The 24650-nt window shown below is 41.9% G+C and overlaps 1 protein-coding gene across 7 annotated transcripts in view; it reads right to left on the reverse strand.

Moving 5' to 3' along the window:
* The window catches only part of myt1lb (myelin transcription factor 1-like, b), a 142311-nt gene that overhangs the window by 43489 nt on the left and 74172 nt on the right, over window positions 1–24650 (reverse strand). For all 7 annotated transcript variants that reach the window (XM_084742300.1, XM_084742299.1, XM_084742302.1 and 4 more), the window contains exons 5-6: window positions 6036–6499; window positions 455–1627 (exon numbers count right to left, since the gene is read on the reverse strand). In XM_084742300.1, coding sequence (XP_084598426.1) covers window positions 455–1627; window positions 6036–6499 — 1637 coding nt within the window. The remainder of the gene's footprint in view (window positions 1–454; window positions 1628–6035; window positions 6500–24650) is intronic.

Raw genomic sequence — 24650 nt, forward strand, 5'->3', positions numbered from 1 at the left:
AGGCCTCTGTTTTGTAGCTTCCTCTCCCAAGTGCTTGCGCAGGTTTAAAAATAGGCAGCTTTACCCCAAGCTGCATCGAAGGGATGAGATTTGCGGTCCTAACAGGCCGTGCAGATTGCCATTACTTATGCCTGACAAGCCTACCCTCTGATGTTTCCATGCTGGCCTATTTTAACAACATAAGCTGCTGCTGCCGCTCCCGCTGCTACCGAGATGCGAATTTCCAAATTGGCTGAAAAAGCTTGTCCTGGGGTTATAGTGAGGTTCCCAGAATGCATGTGGGCTGTCTAGTCTCCAGTACAGGACAGATAGAATACAGAGCCAAACAGTGGCAGACAAACATTTTACCTGAGCTTGTTAAATGAGGTATACACGTCTACACTCGTGTAGATATGGTTTCCATTGGAGCCTTGGTGTGCATCTGAGTGTGTCTGTGTTTGAAAGAGCCACTCACCTTTATGGTAGAAAGGCTTCTTCATACCATCAGGAAGCCGGGCTTTACGCTCAACACCGTAGCCGTGCCGCGGGCCATGGTCTTCGTGGCTATACCTCACGCCTTCTCTCCTGGCCGCCTCTGCCGCCATTTTATCCCGCATTGCCTTGGCGCGTTCGGACTCTAGTGCAATGGCCTTCTCCAACAGGGACAGGTTCCCTTTTGTCATGTCAAACACTTCTTCTGATCGGTCCGACGTCACGGAGGCTGTGTCCTCGTCGAAGTCCCGGTGGTTGGAGTGATATCGCTCGTCCTGTGCGCAACTGGAGAAGGCCTTGGAGCGTGGGCTCAGCTGTTCCTCGAGCTTCATGAGATTGTCCATGTCAGAATAGTTCCTATCAAGCGTCCGCCTGTCATCCTGGCTGTGGTGGAAGTCGTAGCTGTGATGCTGGGGCTGTTGATTGGGATCCCCGCATGAAAAATGATTTTGCTGGGTTGGTCCGTTGCGGTCGGCAGACTTTGTTTCGCTTAGTTTCCGAGCCAGGTCGAAGCATTGGTTCCGTAGGCACTCCAGACTGCTTAAACACACTTCCTCATCGCTGTTTTCTATTTGTCCATTACTGGTGGTCTTAACTTGTCCATTACCACCATGCAAGTTCCCCCCATTGTGAGTACAGTCATTCTCATTCCCGTTCTCAGCTGCACCGTCCTCAAACTCCTGTCCATCTAAATTGTCAGCCAATACTGCACCGTGACCTTGTGCCAGCAGTTTAAGGGAGTCCACTGTCTCCCGAACCACATCGCTGTCAACGTCCAAAGTCAGATCGCCCCTCTGTGATTCATCCCCTTCCCCCTCTTCTTCGTCCTCCTCCTCCTCATCCTCTTCTTCTTCCTCCTCCTCTTCCTCTTCTTCTTCTTCGTCCTCCTCTTCTTCCTCTTCCTCCTCCTCCTCCTCTTCTTCCTCAGCGCTGTTGGAGGAGTTGCTGTTCATCTCGGACTCCGTCATGGCTCGGTTGGCGGCGTCCTCCGCAATCTTGCCCAGGTTGAGGAGGGACTTGGCCACGAGTTCATCGTAGTTCTCGTACTCGTCGTTATTGTTGTCGTCCTTCTCCGTCAACGGGCCAGATTTGGCATTGCCGCCGCCACCTCCATCATCGCCCTCGGCCCCCTCACCGCCGCTCATCTGATCGTCCTCTGTTGGAAAGAAGGAACAAACGTCTTGTAATTTCATTTCCGTCATTCTATTTTACTGCTAAATCAGATTTCTGGGCTTGGTCCATCTAAATTGGATAAGGAACTCTTTGCTTCCCCTAATAATTTACTTTGAGAGTCTTAACAGCAGCTTGTGTTCTGAATTGTGAATCAGCACAGGAAGTTAAATATAGCGGTTGGGGAAGGTTCCAGAGAAAGATGATGTAGTAAATGGGAATCTATGAAACCAGGGACTATATCTTTAGCAAGTCTTATTTTTGCACTTATTTCCTGGATGTCTTCAGAAAATGATATTCACAGGTCTTGTGATTAATAATATTGCTAAAGAATTCTGTAAATAGCTGCAAATGAGATAACATTTTATTCATTATTCAGCAGAGCAAATCAAAACACTGTGAGAAATCTTTGAATTAGAGAGAGCATTTTTTACAGGAGAGTCTAAAATCTCAGAGATAATGTGGTGTTCCATCTGCAACCCCAGTCAGTAGCTATTCATCGTTCGCTAGTAAAGTTCTTTTTTCATTCAATCATCAGTATCTTTAGAATTCCTTTCACTGCCTAATTGATTCTGACAGGCTGCAAAAGGTTACTGAACCTCTTCTGTCAGTAATTTCAAGCACTCACTCCTGGAGCACTTCCAATCTCTCCTTTCACATTTCCGCCCCGAGCCGCCAAGAGCACATCGCTCACATTGGCGTCACATTTGCCACTTACATTCCTGCAGAGAAAATGAACCCAGAGCCCCCCCTCCCGATCACCCCCCACGCACAAACACACAGCAATAATAAATGAGGGTTTGACTTCAGGTGGAAATCACGAGACAAATAACAATAATAGAGAAAAAACACTGAGGTGATAAAATATTGACTGTCACAAGGTTTGAAGACTTATCTGTAATCGCATTTTACTCAATGATGTCAACCTGATTGCATTCATCAGATCAAAGTTTAAAGATATGAAATATACAAAAACAAATCTGAATATTATCCAACTACATGCTTTGTACATACACTAGACTACACAATCACTCACACTGACTTTCCCTCGCTCACATACTACACACACACACTTGCACACACTCCAATCTGAGCGCAACAAAATATCGGTGCTTGGGGGGTGAGGGCTTTAGAGCGGGAAGAGGGAACAGTCACGAATGACCAGGCACATATTTTGACAGTGGAAGGCTTCTTACAGCAACCTCCTGCACCAGGGGTTTAATTTTTGATGGTATGAAACATGGCACAGGAAAGCAATTTGAAGAGCAATCAAGGTACACAAAAGGGATATGGAAGCGAGACAGATTAAGGAGGGAACAGAGAGACTGCCCTGCCCTGAATTGGCCGTGGATTAGCTACAGAGATGTGCATGCCACTGAGAAACACAGAGAGGCTCCAGAATGTCACCTCTATTACATGTAGGAGATTGGAATCTGCCAAGCGACCACCCAGTATCACTGTCTTGGGGGGGAATGGGGACATGGTAATGATGCATATGGAAAGATTTCTCTGCCTTTCTGCAGATTAAAATGCTGTTAAATCTTTCTCTTCCAATAAAGCAAACATGATGATTATTGAGCTCAATGATAGAAAGATTTGGAGGATTCATGTGGAAAGTGAATACCAACAACACGCAGTGTGGCATGTCCATAGCACTTATCAAAAAAACAAACAAAAAAAACATGGTAATCAGCTACTACCCATGCGAACAGAGGCGTTTGACAGGCTGAAGAGACAGTGGCAACAGTCCACAGTCTCAGTGTTAAGGGTAAGGCCTGGGCTGTGGGCTCTAATGAACACCAGTCTGTAGAGATGTTTTCACATTCTGCAAGAAAATAAGAGCATGGATGCTGAGATGCCACATCAACACTTTGGGTGGGTAGAGCTACGCGCCAAACAGGGTTAACACACTCCTCTCTCAGAGCTTCACTCTTAATTGGACTTGAAGGCACTGTCAGGTCCAATCGTGATGCGGGGGTGCAAAGCAGAATCTGCTGGAGAGAAACCTGCCAAATCTGGTCTTGGCCACATTGGGGGAGGGGAGGGGGGTCTCAAATCTAGATGGTATTTTTGCATGTCTACAGGAAAGGCATAATTAAAGCAAGGCTTTGATTGTCAGGACCTCTGATATCCTTAAGATTTAGTAGTTGTCAAGGGAAAGGCAACTGAAGACTCTTTTGTTATGATTAGTTAACAGTCTTGCAAAAAAGAAATAAAAAAAATCATGGCTCCACTTTAAGCAATTTAGCATGATTTAATTCCTTATATGAGCTAATATTTCTGTCAGAGATCTTATGCAGAAGGCTAAAACATTTCAGTGAGTAGGAAATAATTCCAAATTTTAACCATTAATTTAGAGAATTTCTCTGTAATGAATGAATGTTTTCTAAAAAAAAAAAAAAAAAAAAAAAAAAAAAGCTCAATGAAAAATCAAGAAACCAGCTCCCAATTTAGTCCCAGTGCACCTAGAGTGCTCGGGTTTCTAGTCTCTGCCTCTGAGCAGCCAGGGGGTTTGCTAGATGAGTAATTTTGACACCTAACACTGTGTTTTAGCCAACAAACCAAGAGCTATACGCTAGGATGGGCATAAGGTGAGTGTGGGTATCAAAAGCTCATGTTGCCACAAGCAGGAGAATTCAGCTTTCTTGGTCAGTATAGGACGCACTGAGGAATTTATTGCTTGATTTATCAACATGGATATGACATCCACATGAAAAGTGATGAGCTTTTCCTTTAACTTTTTTGTCGACAGTCAAAATGGCTAGTGAATGTTCAAACTTCACTTGTGACTCACTGCTTGAGATCTGTGCCCAAACCCTATAAGATCTGATGGGTTTGGGTCGGGTTGAGCTGTGTTTCTCACATATTATTATTATTATTATTATTATTATTATTATTATTATCATTATTATCAGTAGTAGTAGTAGTTTCCCCCCCAATTTTGTCATTATCAGTTCATTGTTTGGTACACAGATAGAAGCTTGTTAAGAAAATGTCAGTCTGGAATCGGGTTGGGGTCGGGTTCAGACAGAATTTTGGCGGGCTTGGGCCTTTTTTGGCTCAACTTTTTTAGGTCTGATTAAAGTTCTACTGCCACTCAGTAGATTACTATTGTTTTTGGGGGGGCTGGTGCATGAAGCAAATCTAGCAGGCACTTGCATATTTTACCATTTTATTTGACTGGTACTAATTTTGTGCTCTGAGTGCACCTCTTCTCCAGCTTCTAGTGGGTTTGACCAGCAGTGCAGTACAGGCTTTAAAAATGTCAACGTATGTGAGCAAAATGTGCAAATGAATGGATGAATTAATCACATCCTACACAATATAAAAGAAATAACCAGTCACTGTAGGAATAATACATTGTATGGCTTCAGCTCCGCTGGCTTCAGTGTGTTGTGTCAGGTCTTTTATCTCATTCCAATGCAAAACACAATCAGTGTTTGAACATCATGTCCAACTGCCCTGAACTACTTCATTTGAACCATCAAATATGGAAATATAAACCACAGATATGCAAATACAGCATGGAAAAAAATGGCAGCATTATAAAATAAACAAAAAAGTTTAAAGGATTTTTTTTCGACATATTGTGACATAGGCCCGTGTTTACTCACTTTCTGGTAGAGAGATATATGAAAAGATTGATATTACTCTCATGTCTGTACTAGAGCTGCAGCAATCAGTCGATTAACAGGTTAGTCAATTGAAAAAAAATTAGCTGCCAACTATTTTGTTAATCAATTAATCATTCCAGTAACTTTTCAAGTTAAATATTTACGAGTTCCAACTTCTTTAATGTAAGAACTTGCTGTTTTTCTTTGTCATTTATGATAATAAATAGAGTCTTTGAGCTTTGCACTGTTGGTTGGACAAAACACGCAATCTGAAGACATCACTTTGTAAGAAACTGTGATGAGAATCACTATGTTTTTGGCATTTTGTAGATTGAACGATGAATCGATTATTGTGAAAATAATTACCTGATTAACTGATAATGAAAATTATCATTAGCTGCAGTCTTTTTTTTTTTTTATACAGTAAGCTGCAGTCAGAAAAACAAACAATAATTTGCCATTTTACAGGGTTATGTTCTAGACCATGGCTGTGTCAGAAATTAAAATATTCAACATACTTTTGTGGAAACAAACAGTAGTATGCATCTTTTCTTTTTGTATCACCTCACCTCTTGAGAGTCTCCTTGCTGTTTGGAAACATGTAATCATTGGTTTGAATTAAGGAGATATGCAAAATACACAGATTTATTTTTTTCTATATATATATATATATATATATATATATATATTTCTTTAAATTTCTAAAAAAAAAGTTGTTCTAGTGCATTTTAAACATCTGTCAATATATTTTAGTAAAATATGATGAGAAAATGATCTCACCTTGCCCTTGATTCTGCTCTCCTTCCTCCTCCTCTCCCTCCTCATAGTCCACTTCCTCTACCGCTTCCTCCTCTTCGTCCGCCTCCTCCACCCTTTCCTCTTCACCCTCTTCCTCCTCTTCTTGCTCTACTTCTACCTCCTCTTCTTCTTCCTCTTCCTCACCCTCTCCATCCCCTCTCTCCACCTCCCCTTCTTCGTGCTCCATTTGCTCCTCGTTGTAGTCCATGTAGCCCTCCATCTCCTCTTCTTCCTCCTCCACTTCTCCCTCTTCCTCCTCCTCCTCTACTGCTCCTTCCTCCTCCTCTTCCTCCCTGTCGTCCATCTCCTCCGTGCCGTCTGTCTCGTAGCACTCCTCCATGGTGGAGTTGTCCATGTCATCTAGGTAGGTGCTCCTCTTAGGGGACGTTTCCAGGGTTTGTCTGTCTAGACTCTTCCTCTTCTTGGCCAGCGGGCAGCCGTACACACTGCAGAGGGGAGATAAGAGGGTGTTAGCCTCACCTGCCCAAACATGCTAATGCTCATTTGCAGTCAGACCTCTGTGTTGAAGGGATAATTTGGATTTTTTTGAAGTGGGGTTGTATGAGGTACTTATTCTTGGCAAGTGTATTACCTGCCAGTAGATGGTGATTGGTATGGACCCACTGTCTCTCAACCAGACCACACTGGCAAAAACATAATCTTTCCTCGCAGGACTGGTCCTCGGAGTTGCTGGGCTTCCACTGTCTTAATCGGTTAGTTTGTGTTACTGTGTGACTTCAGTGAATCCAAACTAACCTTTTAAAACGTAGAAGTCACACAGCAGCTGTAGACCAGAAACTGTTTTGTGAGATAAAATGACTGATTTTGCCAAACAGGAAAGGCTCTCTAACAGCAAGGAAAAGCAGTGAAAATATTCTAAATACAGCATACACTTTAACTGGCAAAAATATGCTTTGTTGCTGACTCTGTTCACAGCAGTATATTGCTTAGCATCCTACACCGGTGACTCCTGCTGCTTCTGCAAACTGGGGGTATGCTGACCATCTTCTGTGGGTATTACACAGACTATGGAGACGTACCTCATACAACCCTATTTAAAAAAAAATCTGAAATATCCCTTTAAGGTTCAGTGGTTTGCAAACTACACTGGGAAAGGCTGCAATACACAAAGCAGCAATGGAATAAGGAGCAAGAGAAGCAATGCCCCTTAAGTTCTTCTGCTGGGAAAAATATGAAACTTTATTTAACCAACATAATTAGACATGTACTCATTAACTATTGAGCAATTATAATAAAATGCTCCATTTCTTCCAGAAAACAGTTACAAAGGGATAAAATCGCTATCTTTGAAGCAAACAAAGCAGAAGATTCAGTTTATTTTCACATTCATTTATATTCAGGTAGCATCAATTTGTTCTTCAGGCAAAAGAAAATCACTGCGTGCATGCTCTGCAAACACTTTGTTCCAGACTGATATGCCCTTGTTCTGACGTGAACCGAGTGCAGCAAAACACAACTGCTTGTCTGGAATTGACTGTAAAAGACAACCTGTAGCCTGATTAATTGAATCTTGCCAAGGCACCTCAGATTTTAATGTATTCTCTGGCTCCCCTCGGCAGCAGGGGGACAGATCCTAATCTGATAATCTGTGTATTCGCTCAGGCTATTGATCACAGGGGTTTAATCCATTTCACTCATCAAACCTCTGAGAGCCCCGAGCTGCTACCTGCATACCCCCCTACCAATGTAAGCTGCGCGTTTGTGACTTTAGAATACATGCTGCTGTTTGTACATTTATGTATGAGTTTGTGTACGTGTGTGGCTGTGCGCTCACACTTGGCACGTTTGAACAAAAGCACCCACACAGTCAGAATTATGATGAGTTCTGCTGAGTGTTTTGGCCATCAAATAAACCCCCTGTCCAGGCTGGAGTGTGAGAGAGCTAAACACGCTTTGGGCATGTTCACTCGGCTGTGAAATATCCCTGGCTCCTATTTTTACAACCTCTGGACGTTTCCCCGGCTCTGCGCTACTTAGAGTAAGACCTGATGTGAATGAATGGCACAAGGCTGTGTGCGAGACTAAGAAAATGGTAGTTGTTAGTCGATGTGTGCTGCTTTTGTGCTGGAGTGGCTGCGGAAAAGGCTCATGGCAGCGGTGAGGCGGTATTGTAGGAAGGTGAATCAGAGTCTTACAAACAGATTTCTGTTCCCTCTTTTTCTGTTTTTCATGTCAGTGTGTCCCACAGTCCAATATCCTAGCCATCTCCCCCTCCTCTCCCTCTTTCTCCTCAGTGCCGGACGTCCATCAGTCAGCCGGGGTCCAGTCAGCTGGCAGGCTCAATCTTGCCCGGCCCAGGGATTCCTTAATGGTCTGACCCCCTGTACCCCCCGCAAACAGAGCCCTCATTTCATTAATCTAAGCCCACATGGAAACTCATTCCCTGCTTGACAGCCAGACCTCTCCCCCAGGGCAGCGGGAGGGTGTGCGGGACAGTGAGGGAGTGGGGGTGTGCGGTGCGGCACTGTGATCAATAGTGCTTGTGACCAAACATCTCAAAAGCACATTAAAATGCCACTCATCCTGGCCCCTCCGTTCCAGGGACCTCTCCAAATAAATCAAGGGCCGGTCCCAGCAGGTTAGCGGCTGCCAAGGCAGGCAGGCTGGCAGGAGAGGAGGATAGGTGAGTGGGAGGAAGGAGGAGGAGGAGGAGGATAGGGAGCAGGAATGGAAAGAGGCGAGGGAGAGGGAAAAGTGCTGTGGGAATGGCAGACAGACGCAGGCCATCATCCACCTTCTCCTCCTCTGTCTTCTGTTGCTGCCTCTACCTTTATCTTAACAATGAAGTCTTAAAGGGATAATTCAGATTATTTAATGCGGGGCTGTAAGAGGTACTTATCCATAATGAGTTTACACTATATTTAGAATGTTTCCACCACTTTACCTTTCCATCAGACAGCCTTTTCTGATGGGAAATCGCTGTTATATAAGCCCAATATCGCTCTCTCCAAACCAACCAAACTCCATGGGTGAAATCACTAATTTCATCTCACAGAACATTTGAGTTGCTTGTCTACGGCTACCTCGATCTGTTTGTTTGGTTATTGTGTCACTAAAGGAGTTAGTTCAGATTCACCAAAGTCACACAATTACAAAAATAAACTAACAAATTGAGGCAGCGGTACTCAAATTACTCATTTCACCCATGGAGTTTGGTTGGTTTGTAGAAATTAATATTGGCTTATATAATGGTAGTTTTCCATCTCAAAAGGGCTGTCTGATGGCAAGATACAGCTGTGATGTGTGTGAAATCAGAGCTGCAATAATTAAACAATTATTAATTGACTACTAAAGGGACAGTTCACACCAAAAATCAAAAATACATATTTTTCCCTTGGCCTGTAGTGGTGTTTATCCATCTAGACTTTTTTGGTGTGAGTTGCAGAGTTTTTGAGAGATCAGCCACAGAAATGTCCACCTTCTCTCTAATATACAGGAACTAAATGGCACTCGGATGGTGGTGCTCCAAGTGCCAGAAAAATACACAAAAAAATCCAAAACCTCTCTTCCCAAAAGTCATGACCTGGTCTACTCTTCTTTCTTTTCTACTAGAAAGAAAGTAGTTCCTACATGAAACTGCTCACAACAAGGTCTGTGGATTATCTTGAGTAACAGGTACATGAGTTTTGGAAAGAGACACTAGTCTTGAATTTTTCAAATATATTTTTTTGGTGGTTTGAACATATATTTCCAGAACTCTGCAACTCACACCAAAGACATTTAGATGGAAAAATAGCACTGAAAATGTGTATTTTTCATTTTCGGGTCAACTGTCCCTTTAAATTAATCACCAGCTAGTTTGCTTCTCAGCTTCCCAAACATGAATAATTGAATAATTTCTTGTTTCTTTAGCCCTATATGACAGTAGACTAAATTTCATTGGGTTGTGGACCAAAAAAAAGATGTTTTAGGATGTTATCATGTGCTTTGGGAAACAGCGATCAGGATTTTTCACCATCTGACATTTTATGGACCAAACAACTAATTAATTAATTGAGAAAATAATCTATAGATTGACTGATAAACAAAATAATTGTTTGTTGCAGCCCCAGTGAAAACATTCAAAATTTAGCATACACTTAAACTTTGTGGACCATCCTTAAGTGGCAAAAAATGTTCTGGTGTTGATCTGTCCACAGCAGTACATTGCGCAGTTTCCATGTTGGTGCCCCTCTCTGCTTCCAACTGATCGAGACAGTGGAAGACCAGCATTTCCTGTGTTGTGCGAGGCAAAATGACTGTTTTTGCCAATGAGATGTGGTTGAGTGATATTTGGTTTAAGGGACTGAAAATGCTGTCTGACAGCTACAATGGTGGCTACAATGCATTTAGCTGCAGTACATTGCGTAACTTCCTACGCTAGCTCCTGCTGTTTCTCTAAACTGGGGATGCAGCAACCATCATCTACTGCAGGTGATACACAGATTGGGGATACCTCATGCAACCCCACATTAAATAATCAGAACTATCCTGTAAAGCAGCCTTTGCTGTCAAGCTCTGAGCTGCAGCATAGCTCAATGGTAACTACACCTGAATCACTCTGAAAGAAGTTGTTGAAATGCTATAATTGCTTTGCAACATCAGCTAATGGATAGCAAATAATAAATGCTGGGTTGCGTATTTTTTCATTGTATCTTTAAAAGGAGTCAAGTGCACTTCATTATTTTGGGTCAGGATTGTACAAACAAAAAGGCCTTTTGATAACAGGGAGTGAACATGCTCAACAACCTGACTACGCTAAAAGTTCCACCTACAGCGGGGCAGATGTCTGTCTCCTGTTTAAAAAGCTCCAAACTGCAGAGCATCTTATGTAAACGACTTTTCCTCATCCCCGTGTTAAGAGGCATCGTCAGGTTGTTGTGACACTGTGAGAGGTGTGTTTGCCCCGGCGCTCCTGAGTGCCACGATGACTAAGCCACAGGAAGCCTCCACAGCTCCTGCATCCCACGTTCCCTGGCTCTGTCGCCGTGTGACCTTGGCTACAGCATTCGTCATCGCAGGCAATGCATCCCACTCACTGCGCTTGGCAATTAAAATTCCAGAAATAATTTGGTGGCATTTAAATGAAAAAGATAAATAAATTCTCCAGGCATTGTGCAGAGGGAAGGGAAGGATGAGAAAATACTCTACCCTTCCAAGTTTCCCTTGCTTTGTCCCCTGGCAGAATCACAAAATCCCCCCAAGAGGAGTGTGTGGTATTAGAGGTAGCAATCAAAGAAGAAAAGAGCCTCAGATCACAAAAAGACCACTTCATATTTTATGGAGTGGGCATCCTCAGCATTATAAGATGGAGCAAATTCTATTACACAGTGAACAAGTGGCCCTTTAACGTAAAAAAAAAAAACCTTCTGGAAATGTTACAGAGAGGGCCCCATTTCTGGAGCGTTAATGTGAGGCGGGAGAGAGGAGCGGCAGGAGAATGAGCGCTCCCGTTTGGCTAATTTTGGGCGACAGTTGAGCGACTGCTGGAATGCGACAGCGTTCCACGGTGCCTTTATTAGCAGTCATATTAGCGGCTGTTCTCAGCAGGGGCAAAAGCTTTAGCCAGTCATTAGCATCACATGCTATTTGTCTCCCTGACATGGGGATGAGGCTGCTGTTGCCTCTTCCTCAGCCTCTTCTCACTGCCGCTTCCTTCTCCACTCCTCTCCTCTCTCCTGAACATTCTCACCTCATATTTTTTCCCTCCCTGTTCTCACCCATCATAACCTCACCTGCTCATTTCCCTCCACCTCCTCCACATATATCTTAAAGTATATGTATATTACCTCAATCCTTCACTCACACCAATTTCTCTCTACCTACTCTTCCACCCTTTCTCCTATTTTTTTTCTCCCTCAACCCCTGCTCATTGTTGTTTCTCCTCCTCTCTCAGACTAGAGATGGAGGGAATGCACCACCTCTGGCTGTGCCCCCTATCCGGCAGGAGGATCTATAGACACGTGTGGCAGAGCCCCGTCTCCATGGTGATACCCTCCAGAAATCCATGAGGGATTCGCCATCCTCACAGCCAGCCAGTGAGGAAAAATGAGAGAGAAAGACAGACAGACAAGGAGAGAAAACGAGAGGTGGGGAGGAGGAGGAATACAGGCTATAGGAGCGAGACAGACAGGAGAATGTATGTTTTTGTGCATGTGTGTATAGACCTCTTTTGTGTGTGCATGTGTGAATGCAAAACTGGGAAATCTATAGTAGAGTAGTTGAAAAGAAAAGGAGAGGTGTGTGTGTGTGTGTGTGTGAGAGAGAGAGAGAGTGTGTGTGTGTGTGTGTGGAAGAGGAGAGAGGATCATTTCAGAGCTGTCAGGCTTCTCCCGCTAGCAGGGGAGAACAAAAGACAGTGTCTTGGTGCAGGAGGCTCAGCGCATGGCAGACGCTGCAATTTGGGGCGTTTTCTGGCGTCTCAGGCTCCAGCTCGCATATCAGCTGCTATGGCTCATGCACACACACACACACACACACACAACACACACACAGCAGAATGACAGTTTGTACTGAAACTCATAAAACACTACTTTATAGTTGTGGTGTCGAAATAATCCTCAGTGTCAGTGAAACATACGTGATGTTTGCATGATGAAATTACATGTCCACTCGGATTTACATGAAAGGCTCATTAATAAAAGTGGAATCTTCTCATATTTGGTTGCAAATTCACCATTTCTTGACAATGCAATGGTTTGTATGTTTTCAACAGCAAGCACGGTGGCGAAGCAGCTCAGAGGCATCAGTACCCAGCAGACATGCTGTTCAGCTCACTGGTTCAATAAGCCTGTTGTTGCCCATTCACTGCTCCAGCTCCAGCATTTGTAGCCCGCAGCTAATAGACCCGGTCTCAACTTTAGTCAAATACTCGCACCAAGACCATCAGCCTCGACATGACTGAGACACAGCACAGTGGCTAGCAACGACTCCAGTGGGCCTCTTACATGTTCCTGTGTTCCCTGAGCCCATTCAAGGCCTCATCTGCTCCCTTTTAGCTCCATTTGTCCATATCTGCCAGCTACCACTCATGCATGGAAAGCACCACCTCACAGGTTGCTTGTATGTCTTACTGATGCTGTCCCCATCAAGGAGCTGTGAGAGCATTAAAGACAGCGTGAGACAGGCCAGGGCTGCTCACATGTTGGATTTTGTCTCTGCTGCCGCACCAGATGTGATGCCAGAAATTCCTCTGTAGATTCTGTGATATGATGATAGGAAGGACAGATGAAATTCAGAGCGTGATCATGACAATATTGTAAAATATTTAGTAGAGCTGAAACGATTAGTTAATTAGACATCTGACAGAAAGTTAATCAGCAACTAATTCGATAGCTGATTTGTCATTTTAGGCATTTACAAGCAAAAAGGGCAAACATTTGAAGTCTCCAGCTTCTTAAAGGGACATTTCAGATTTTTTTTAGGTGAGGTACTTATCCATAATCAGTGTATCAGCTACAGTGGATGGTGGTCAGCGTGCCCCAAGTTTGAAGAAGAAGCTGGAGTTTCAGTGTAGGAAGCTGAGCAATGTACTGCTGTGGACAGGGTCAGCAGCAAAATATATTTCGGCCACCCAAACTAATCAATATCAGTTCAAGTGTACACTATATTTAGAATGTTTTCACTGCTTTACCCTGCTGTAAGGCAGCCTTTTCTAACAGGAAATCACTGCTATATAAGCCAAATATCACTCTCTCAAAAGGTTACTTTGTTTGTCTTACTGTGTGACTTCGGTGACTCTGAACTAACCCTTTGTCATGCAATAACACAAACTAACCAGCTGATTGAGGCAGCAACTCTAGTGTTCTATGAGGTAAATTTTACTGTTTTTGTCAAGGAGTCTGGTGGCTTTGGAGAGGGTGATATTTGGCTTATGTAATGGCAGTTTGCTGTCAGAAATGGCTGTCTGGCAGCGAAGTTAACCTTTTCTAGGAGGCTAACATACATTTTGCTGCTGAGGCAGATGCTGGAAGCATTCCAATTACCCTATACTAAAGGTGATACATTGACTATGGATAAGTATCTCACACAACCCCTCTTCAAATAGTCCAAACTATCCCTTTAAATTCAATAATTGTCTATTTGTCTTGTTTTACATTGCAGTAAACTAATTATCTTTGGATTTTGGACATAAGAAGCATTCTGAACATTATCTGATAATGAGAATTATCATTAGTTTCTATCTTAACCTGTTGTGCAATATTCTGATTTAATTTTTGAAAACTATATAAGACAGGTGTAAAAGCATGTTAGGTAATAATGTTCTTCATGATGATCATGATGTATTCTGAAAACACAATATAATAATAGAATGTCAACTTAGTAAGAGTTTATGTTTTCAGACTCCTTGAACTGAGTGTAATACTGAGTTTGGGGATTTTAAGATGGATCTGGTAAATCATTGATATGTGTATCATACAAGCCACTTTGCATAATTTTCTAGTGGAGGTCCTGAGCAGGAGAGCTCATCCGCCAGCAGATTCGGGGGGGTGTAATGCGGCTATCTGTCATCCCGCAGCTAAATTCACTCCTGGATTAGCCAGGTAAGGAGTCTCTCCACCAGCGTAATGACTTCAATCAATCACCCCAACTCAGACACACACACACACACACACACACACACAGAGACACAGAGGCCAGCTAGTTAGCTGCTAGCCCAGCAGCCATTTTGGAGAAGGAATTCCTTCCTCCAGCTTGTCCATTTGTCTATGTAAGCCACAGTGGAGGCTGTCATAATAGTTGCTTATTTGGATTAGTTGGCAGGGACAAGCTGATGGGAAAAAATAAAATGGCCAGAGTAAATTAGAGCAGAATGAAAATGATTCTTTCTTCTTTCATTTAGTCTTTCTTTCTTACAGAATACGGAATAACTGCCAGGGTATGAAGTCACTAACTATGTGATCTACGCTGAGAATCACTTACACAGCTGGAATGTGTTATTAAAGTAGGACTGCAACAATTATTTGGCTATCAATTATTAGGTCCAAAAATGGTGAAAAATGCCCCCAACAAGTCCAAGATGATGTCTTCAAACTGCTGGTTGAAGTCACCCCAGTGACCCCACCTCCTCTACATGGACGTTCTGGCTCTTTATGCTACACTGCTTGACTTTGACAGCACATAAAAACATAACACTAGAGCAGCGCCGCTGGAAATGATGTGAGAGGGACAACTACAGTGTCATAGTTTGAAGCATAGGGGCGCTGACCAAGATGCCGTATTTGACTCGTTGGGATTGAAAACAGGACTGGATATTCTATTCTAATATTTTTGTCATTGTTGTCAAACCCCATGAAAAGACAAAAACGTGGATAGATCTTTCTAACAAGTCCTGCTTCTGGAGCCAAAGCCTGATATATTTTATTCCTCTGTGTCATTGAGCTCCACTGTTGTCCAAAAACTATTAAAAACACATCAGCAAAAGTTTCTTCATTTTCGCGAACATAAGAACTGCAGGGATTTGAGTCCAGCTGTTGTACAGTATCCTGGTACCGCAAAACAAAATGCTTAAAGCAGTCCCCAACCAACATACAATTTACTCAGTTTTAGTAATGTAATGCTAGAAAGTACAACAGCTGTTTCAGAAAATTGTTTTGCCTTTTTGAGAAAATATAAGTATATTTTCATGACCTGCAAATATTTACATCATCAGTTGGAGCTGGTGATTTTGAGGTTGTGAGCCACAGACCAGCTGGGGAAGTGAGAGAAACAATAACACGCTGTTGGTTTTGGAAAATGTTGACAGTAACAGAAATGTAGAATATCACCATTCTGGCGCTTTACTGTGATTCTGGCGTGCAGACGACAGTGCGTGCCCTTCCCGTGTTATATTGTGATTCCTGCTCTGCGTCATGTTTACCAGGCTCCATCTCGCCAGCAGAGGAGATGGGCTTTTTGACATTGATGTAATTTAGTTGGCAGCTGCTCTGAAGGGAGGGCTGAGGGGAAAGGGGGAGGTTGGGATTGCGGAGGGCTTGTGGGGGGTTCAGGGGTTAGAGGTCAGAATGTGCCCGGCCTGGAGCTGGCCCTAAGCAGCTGCCCGCCCCCTCGCCAACCCCCAACCCCACCGCCCCCTTCATGCCCATGTCCCCCTGGCACGCTCCGCACTCACCGCACATGATCTGTTATTCCCTTTGATGTCTTTCCTCGGGGAGGCGGTTATAAAAAAAAAAAAAAGAGGAAAAAAGAGGAGGAGGAAAAAAAAGCGTAAACACCACCTGTTTATCTGACGCCGGTTAATGTTGGAAAGGTAGTCTGCAGTCTTGTCATAATATGCACAGGAGGCAAATAAGGGGGAGAATTACAAAGGGAAAAAATAAACAAATGGCATCAGAGAGGAAGGCAGGATGCGGGAAGTCGCATGTGCAAGCCACCGTACATTTGGCGGCCCTGGTTTTGAACGTTGTGTTTAAGTGTGTTTTAAATTGCATTAGTGCTTTATGTCAGGGCAGAATATTCTGTAGGAAAACAGACTCATTGTTCTTTAATGCAGAGGTTCTCTTTCTCTCAGTCATGGACCCCTTAACAGATAGAAAACAAACCAGGGGCCCCTCACGTATGTCCGGTAGAATAATTTGACGTAGCCTAATTTTCACACTTCCTCTTATGGTGCATATATGAAAGAACAGCACAAGGGAAATGTATTAGAAAGATATTAGACATGTATTAAAAATACACTATTACTGCATACATAAATTAAAATGTGGATTTCTAATTATTTTAAGCAACATATGATATAAAATATAAATAAGAGAAGGTATAAGATAGGCCTAATATATAATATAGTATATCCAGCCTGGGACTGATGATAGCAAGCTGGTTTCTACCATTAATGGCTGAGATTTTATATATAACCTATTTATTAAGAATTATAGATTAAAGTTTTAAATAAAAAAAATAAAACACTACTTGCTGAACTATGAAGATTTTTGTAAATAAATCATTTTTTAAAGTCCGATCACTTAAATGGATTCAAGCTGCAACGATTAGTCAATTAATTGATTGAAAGAAAATTAGCTGTCGATAGCTTTGATAATCCATTAATTGTATCAGCCCTGCCCTCTGTGGACATGAAGGGCTCATTCTAAGGTAACAAAAACACAAAGATCGATCTTTAAGTGATTATACACTGATGAAAACGTATTAAAAGGGCTGCAACTAATGATTACTTTCATTGTTGATTAATCTGTCGATTATTTTCTTGCTTAATTCATTACATCAGAAAATGCTGAAAAATGTTGATTGCTGTCTCCTGAAGCCCAAGATGATGTCATCAAATATCTTTTTTTTGCCCATAACTCAAAAATATTCAGTTTACTGTCTTAGAGGACTAAAAAGGCCAGAAAATATTCACATTTAAGACAATGATAGAGAATTTTGCCTTTTTTGCTAAAAAAATTACAATTAATCGGTTATCAAAATAGCTGGCCATTAATTTAATAATTGATTTATAATCAATTAAATGTTGCAGCTCAAGAATATTATGTTCCATTTCTGCAATATTCTGCCACAAAATGACTGTTAATCGTACATGCTGGACCTATAATTGATTAGTCAAGTGAAGGAAAATGAATTACCAACTATTTTGATAATTGATTAATTGTTTCAGTCATTTTTCAAGCAAAAGTGTCAAACATTTGCTAGTTTCAGCTTCTTAAATGTGAGGATTTGCTGCTTTCCTTTGTCATTTATGACAGTAATGAAGAGTCCTTGGGTTTTGGACCATTGGTTGAACAAAGGAAACAATTTTTGAGACGTCATATTGGGTTCTGGGAAATTGTGATGAGCATTTTTCACTTTTTTTTGACATTTTATAGAGTAAATGATTAATTGATTAGCCATGAAATAACCGATAATGAAAATTATAAAATGTCGCAGTCCTAAAATGAATGAATTCAAAAACGTTTTACAGACCCCCCTGGCTGTGTGCCATGGGCGCCTGGGGATCCCTGAACCCCTATTTTATAACCACTGCTTTAACGTAGAATAGACAACATAGTATTTTTATAATACAGTATTATTACACAAATGATTGTCGTTTTACAAGACAAGGACCAATCTGAGTCCAGCTTCATCACCGCGCTGCTGAAATGATAACAATGGTGTCAGAGCCAAACTGAAATGAACCCCAAGGCTCCACACGCAGTCTAAAGTGTATAAGCTAATGACAGAGCTGACAGATCCAACCAGCTCTGTTCTTTTCACCCTCAGCCCACACTGCCTTTTTGGTGATATAAAGCTTTCCCATTAAATATGGAAATTTCCGTTTCGGTGACAGATACTTCACAGAGGGGGGTTGATGGCATAGACGGTGTTTTTTTGGAAGGGGAAGTGGCAGATTTTGATTAATGCGACCTTATCTGGTTCTGCACATGGAGGCAGAGGGGTTGCTGAGCTTGGCGGGGGTGGATGGCTGCCTGTTCTCTTCTTTTTCCAGGCCTCTTTCTCTCCTCTATTTGAAACGGTTTCACTCACTCGCTCTTTGTCTCTGCCACTGCCTTCTCTCCGTTTCCATCCTTTTTGTGGTTAGCGCGCTCATCTTCCATCCCTGGTAGAATGTAAGCTGTGCTTTAACGTCTTGTAGTCACACTGTTCTTTAACTTCGCATGGCCTTTCGATAATTCTGTCTGATTTCCTTCTTCACCCTCTGGCCCCTCTTCACCTCTCTTCATCTCTATATCCCTGCTCCCTTTTCCTATCCCACTCAGACATTCCCCTGCTTGTGTTAAAACGGCTCATCTCCCTGCTGCTCTATTCTATCCTCGATTTCCTATCCTTTACTTATGTCCTGTATCCTCTCCTCTCCTCTCCTCCTGCCAGGCAGAGAGTGAGGTGCAGCGGTGCTGCTTCCCCCTGTCGCTCCATCACCACCTGGCCCAGTTCCAATGCTTTTAGTGAGAGCTATCTGTCAAGCTATGAATAATACAGGCCCAAGGCTGGCGTTAGCTTGCTAGCTAGCTATGTGGAATCCAAATGAGGTCTACAGCAGGAAGAGAGCACTTGACTTTTAGCTCGCTACCACGATCTCTCTACCAAGACAGGCAATTACTCAGCCCACAGCCCCAGCTGCAGCCGTGGCAATCATAAACGCAACCCCTCACACATCCCCGTCTGCACACACACAAACTACACAGACACACACTTTGCATGTATAAGCAGACACGCACACCCCATCTACTGATCCAAATAAGACTGAAATTTGTCTATGCAGAAACAACTTTCTTGCTATACATGACAGAAAATCCATACCATGGCGCTGTCTTTTCTGGCAGTAAAAAGAAAAACTGCAGTCAGAAAACGTCCACAAAGTGAACAGTGGTAAATAAAAACCTCAAATATTTTTGACAGTGATTTCATAGAGGATGATGATGAAATCAGGGAATTGATTCTAAGTTGGTAGGCATAGACATTTCTGCCAGAAAGCCTTTGATGGTGCGCAAGTTGCATGTTACATTACGTAACTTAAAACTTGAGATAATGTTGAATTTTGGCTTCACACAGGACACCATCCATCCATCCATCCATCCATCCCACTTATATAGACCCTCTTAGTGTCAAAGTCATGATTACATGCTAGCTGCAAGTAAAACAAAAACTGACAAACACAAAACACCTGAGAGTAGAAGGCTACATAACCAAGTGAAACTGTCATCTTGCTGTATGTTTGAGTGCCAAAATTGAAATAGTAATAGTAAAACAAAACAAACAAACAAACAAACCAAAAGAGTCATGGCAAAATGAACTCACAAAAAATTAAGAAAGGAAATATTGGAATAGTGCCTGTCACTTGTGTAGACCAGTAAATTAGCAAAATAAAATGACTAAAATTGCAATGAACTTCAATCACTTCCACTCAGAGATATATACATCCTATCGCCCAAAACTATGGCAAGTGTAGGAAGCTCGCCCATCCACTGCTTGAGCACGTAAGGATCAGCCAGTACGCCTCCACTGGTTCATGTTAATATTTTCAAGTAACACCTGCCGTCCTAGAGAGTGAGTGATCGTACATTCAGAAGAGCTTGGACTGGATTTTCTTCAGCTATTGTTAAGAAACAAGCCAACAAAACCGTCATCTAAGCTCCACCCACAAAAAAAAAAATAATTATCTTTACCAACAGAAAGGGATCTATTCTGATCGCACCTTCAGCCCAGCAGTTCACTTCAGCTCACTTCAGTTCCAGCAACCCGACAAAGAAGAAAAAAAAAAAAAACATCCTGTCACCGTCCTCTGGCTCTGGTGGCTCAAACATACCTGAAAGTCTGATAGAGCTGCTACATGGAGTGTCCGTGAGTTTGACACTGAGACAGCAGAGTGGACATGCCCCCACAGTTTCAGAGCAGAAAAAACAGCTAATTTTTTTCATGACACCTTTTTTTTAATCATTCAAATTTGGGTGGACGGCTAATAACCCGTGTATGTGTCGCATGACAAACTAAGTACACACTTTAAGAAGAAGCAGTACCAATCGCAAAGTAATTCTGTACACACTCTTGTACCTTTGCCTTTTTTTGCTCTGAATTAAATATTTTTATGGTCATGATTCACCTCATTGTTAGCTGTCTTGATACCAGGCCCAAAACTCATCAGTGGAGTGAATGAATGGGAAATTAACTTCCTAAAAAAGTGGGCGGTCACTGCTGAGCTTTATACTACATCACCGGACACAGATGGGTTTACATTGAAGTTACGCACAGAGATGCTAATGGGTACCTTGTGCATCCGTATGAGATGCTGAGGGGAGTGACAAAAACTCTGTATTTGAGGACCTGGGAGTGAGAACAGGCTGGAAAAGGGGATAATTGGTACTGCAGAGAGAAAAAGTATCACTTTTTTCCAAGAAAGAAATGAGTCATTTAAGTTACACATTTGTTGAGGCAAACTCAAACCCACGAAAGGAACTCTTTATGTCAGTCTCGTAATCTATATTTAAGTCGCCACTGAGCTACAAAGATCTATTAATCAACGGTGGAGTTACTTCATCATCTCTTATCTGTTGATTAACAGGAGACACGTCGTCCACCTTTATCACACTTGTTCCACAGTTATGGCAGGAGGCTGAGAGGGCTATCACATGTATCAGGCGTATGACACATGTATCGTGGCGTAATTAGTTTTGCACCGAGGCATCCTTAGGTGACAGTGTTAACCCATCCATCATTGCTTCTAATCATTCGTTGGTGGAGTGTGGGATGTAATTACAGAGTGCTAGGCAACGACAGGCTTCGCAGGTAAAAATAGTCATGCGGGATGAGAGACTTCTGCATGTGTTTGGCATGTAGGGTGTGTGCACAAGGTGTGTTTGCGTGTGGGCGGGAGGACATGTGCGTGTGAGGCTGTGGGTGTGCGCGTATGCATGCCTGCGTGTATTGTGGTAATGAGATCTAGTTAGTGATGCTCCAGAGTGTCTTATTAACAAATAATAACAGCACTCCTTTGTTTTTTACCTCTCCTCCCATCTATTATTCACACCTCACAGATTTACTCATGATTCATTTATAGGAGCATCTTGTGCAACCTAGAAACTAAATGTCACCCAAAACATCACTGTCAGATGGTGCTGTGTGTGTGAGCATGTACGTAATGTTTCTGTGTATCAACTGTATCTTGTAGCATGTGTGTGTGTCTCAACGCTCACTGGAATTAAGTACAGAGCTATGTAAATATGTCCTGCATTAGATAAACAGTATTTACAGCAACAATCAAGCACTGCTCCGGCAATAGTAGAAAAACTGGGACTTCTGCAATCTAGCTCAGTATGTACATGCACACACAAGAGCAAATGATAGAGTGCTATTGAAATAGATGAGTTGGATCTTGCCGGATCAGTAACGAGGGCTGTAGTGAGGCCATTCTGCCATTCAACCCCCCTGTTGTGAAATCAGCATGGCGCCCTGTGTACTTTAGCTGGATTCTCTTTCCGCTGAAATTGCCAGGTTGGAGAGAGGCACTCAGCTGGGAATGCTGCTCTACATGTGAAGTAGGTTGTGCGTGTGTGAGAGCTTAGGAGATGTGTGTGTGTGGCTTGTATGTCTACATTTGTGTCAGTGCGCAGTGTGAGAGCCCATGTAGGTGTGAATGTGCGTGTGAAATGTGTGTGTGTTGCCCTTTGCCTCTCTCCCCTCTCTGTCTCTTCAGGTGAAGAGCCTGTTCTGAAGGCTCTGCTCCAGTCAAGGCCCCTTGAAGCCAGGCTGGCAGCACTTTAGCCAGATAGAGGTAAACCTACAGTACACCATCTGTCTTAGCAGCAAACACTTAGTGGACCATCAGACAGCAGCCACAAGTGGTTTGGCATCAGCAGGCAGCAACGCCCTACACTGCAACACTGCAAATAAGATCCATCTCCATTAGTGTTGTAGGACTTGAGATCAGTCTGGGTCTCCAGACCCCTTTTTGAAGGTCCCAGTCTCGTCTCAGAATTTTTACCCTATCTTGTCTCAGTCTCAGACTAAGATGATTTTATTTCAAGAACAGTCAAGAACACAACTGTGGGGATATCACTAAAATTGCGTGATTTGTTACCATCATTGTGGATGTAACATACACAAATGTAACAAATAACTTGTTGATCCTCAGTTAGTTTTTTGTTTGTGATAAACAATGATGAGAGCTATGAGCTAATGTATATACAGTTACAGCAGGCTACATCAACGTTAGCTAAAGCTCCAACATAAACGCTACATGTCACAGTACAGCTCCCTCGTTTGGGTGACAGACTTAGAGATGTGGCAGCCTAAAACTAAAAAGTCTTGGTCTCGTTTCAGCCTAATGAAACCCTGGTTTTGGTCGTGACATAGTTTACGTTTAGGTGGTCTTGACTGCAACACTGATCCTCATGTTAACAGGCAGTTAACTGTACTTCTCTATTGATCCTATAATACCGTTTTTATAGTATCAGTCTGCCAGAATCTGTCAGTCAAGTGAGAAAAGGCCAGATTCAAGAAAAAAATGGTTAATCTAACTTTAGTTCACAATATGTAGTGTATATATATATATATACATATATATATATATATATATATATATATATATATATATATATATATATATATATATATACATATATATATATATACTCTTCCTAACCACATATGTACTTTTCCTAAAACACATAAAACTCCATTCATTCCAACCAGAATATTTTAGCTATTTTAGGAAAGATGCAAAATTTAAAGGATACATCTAATGTTATTCTATTTTTTTCTTATTCTCAACAAATTCTACAAGAAGACCAAATCCGACAACGTGTTGGTACGTCTCTTAATACTTTCCGACTTCCCCATCCTGTCTGTGGCACTCAGCCCCAAGCCCACTGGTTCCTATTTTGGAAGTAAAGGTCATAAATATATTTCTTCATTTTTTTTAAAGGGCTCCCAAGACAGCACTGGAGGTGAGCACTGGAATTTTTTAGAGTAAATTGTGGATTTGTCTACAACTGTTTTCAGCTGCAGTCCACATTTGCTGCTCTAGTCTAGTATGCATTTCCCGCAGCAGATGTATGTGGGATTGACTGAAAATAAAATACAGTGAGTGTTCCTGTTAATGAAGGAACATGTCACCCAGTGCAACAGTGATGTGCCTTTAAATAAGATAAGAAATAAGATATATCAGGCTTTGGATACACACATAAAGGGCCGTCAACACCAAGAAATATAACTGCAAAAATGTTGTTTAAAAAATTGTTATATCTCAAATGGATGGCAGAGACTCCGCCATCCACAACTTAGAACAATTTTTGAAATGGTATTTTTAGTTATAGTTACAGTTAGGGTAAGTATCATGTAGCATGAACACAATCAAAAGGCTGCTACATTCGAAGAATTGTGGTTGAAAGATATTTTATTAAAGCCAAAATTATGGCCCTATATTCAAATTAAGCACAACTGTGGCACTGAACCTAATGTTAGAGCAAATCTGTCAAATAGTCAGAGGAAGCTGCACAGCTGAGAACTGAGGCTGTGTGATTTATGTCAATTAGGATAACATGAGAATGAATCACATTTCTTTCTGTATTGTCCTTACTAAAATTACTTGTGAAAACCTATATTAAATAAAATGTCAATGTTCAAAATCCAAAATCAGAAATGTTTTGGTGCACTAACGACAAAAAAAAAGAAATGGTTGTTTAATTTTAATGCTTGTAAATGGACTATCTTTGTTTCACAAGCAGGGCGGGCAAGGCATTTGTTAAAAATTATCTGCAATTTATGTTTCTACTCTGGTTTCTGGTATCTTTTTCTAAATACTGGTGTAATGTAGGCCTGTTTTTGGCTGGGCATATTACTTGCACACGACACAATAATAAAAAATCCAATCGATCAAATGTGAGTGTTGGGGAGGAAGTAACTAATTACAACTACTCAAATTATTAAATTAAGTCATTTTTGTGTATTTGTACATCTACAAGCATTTTTTTCAGGTCTTTAATTTGTACCTGTACCTAAGAATGTATTACTCTATGTAATCTAATGGGTCACTTTTAAAATCATAATTAAGTACAGAGTAGGCCTGCCTGCATATGTGTAGCCAATAAGGCTATCAGATTGCAAACAGGGCAATGACAACCATGACACACGGACAGAAAGTGAAAGAAAATA

The sequence above is a fragment of the Lutjanus erythropterus genome, chromosome 18 (genome assembly GCF_056507025.1).
Source record: "Lutjanus erythropterus isolate fLutEry1 chromosome 18, fLutEry1.hap2, whole genome shotgun sequence".
Taxonomy (NCBI): Eukaryota; Metazoa; Chordata; class Actinopteri; order Lutjaniformes; family Lutjanidae; genus Lutjanus; species Lutjanus erythropterus.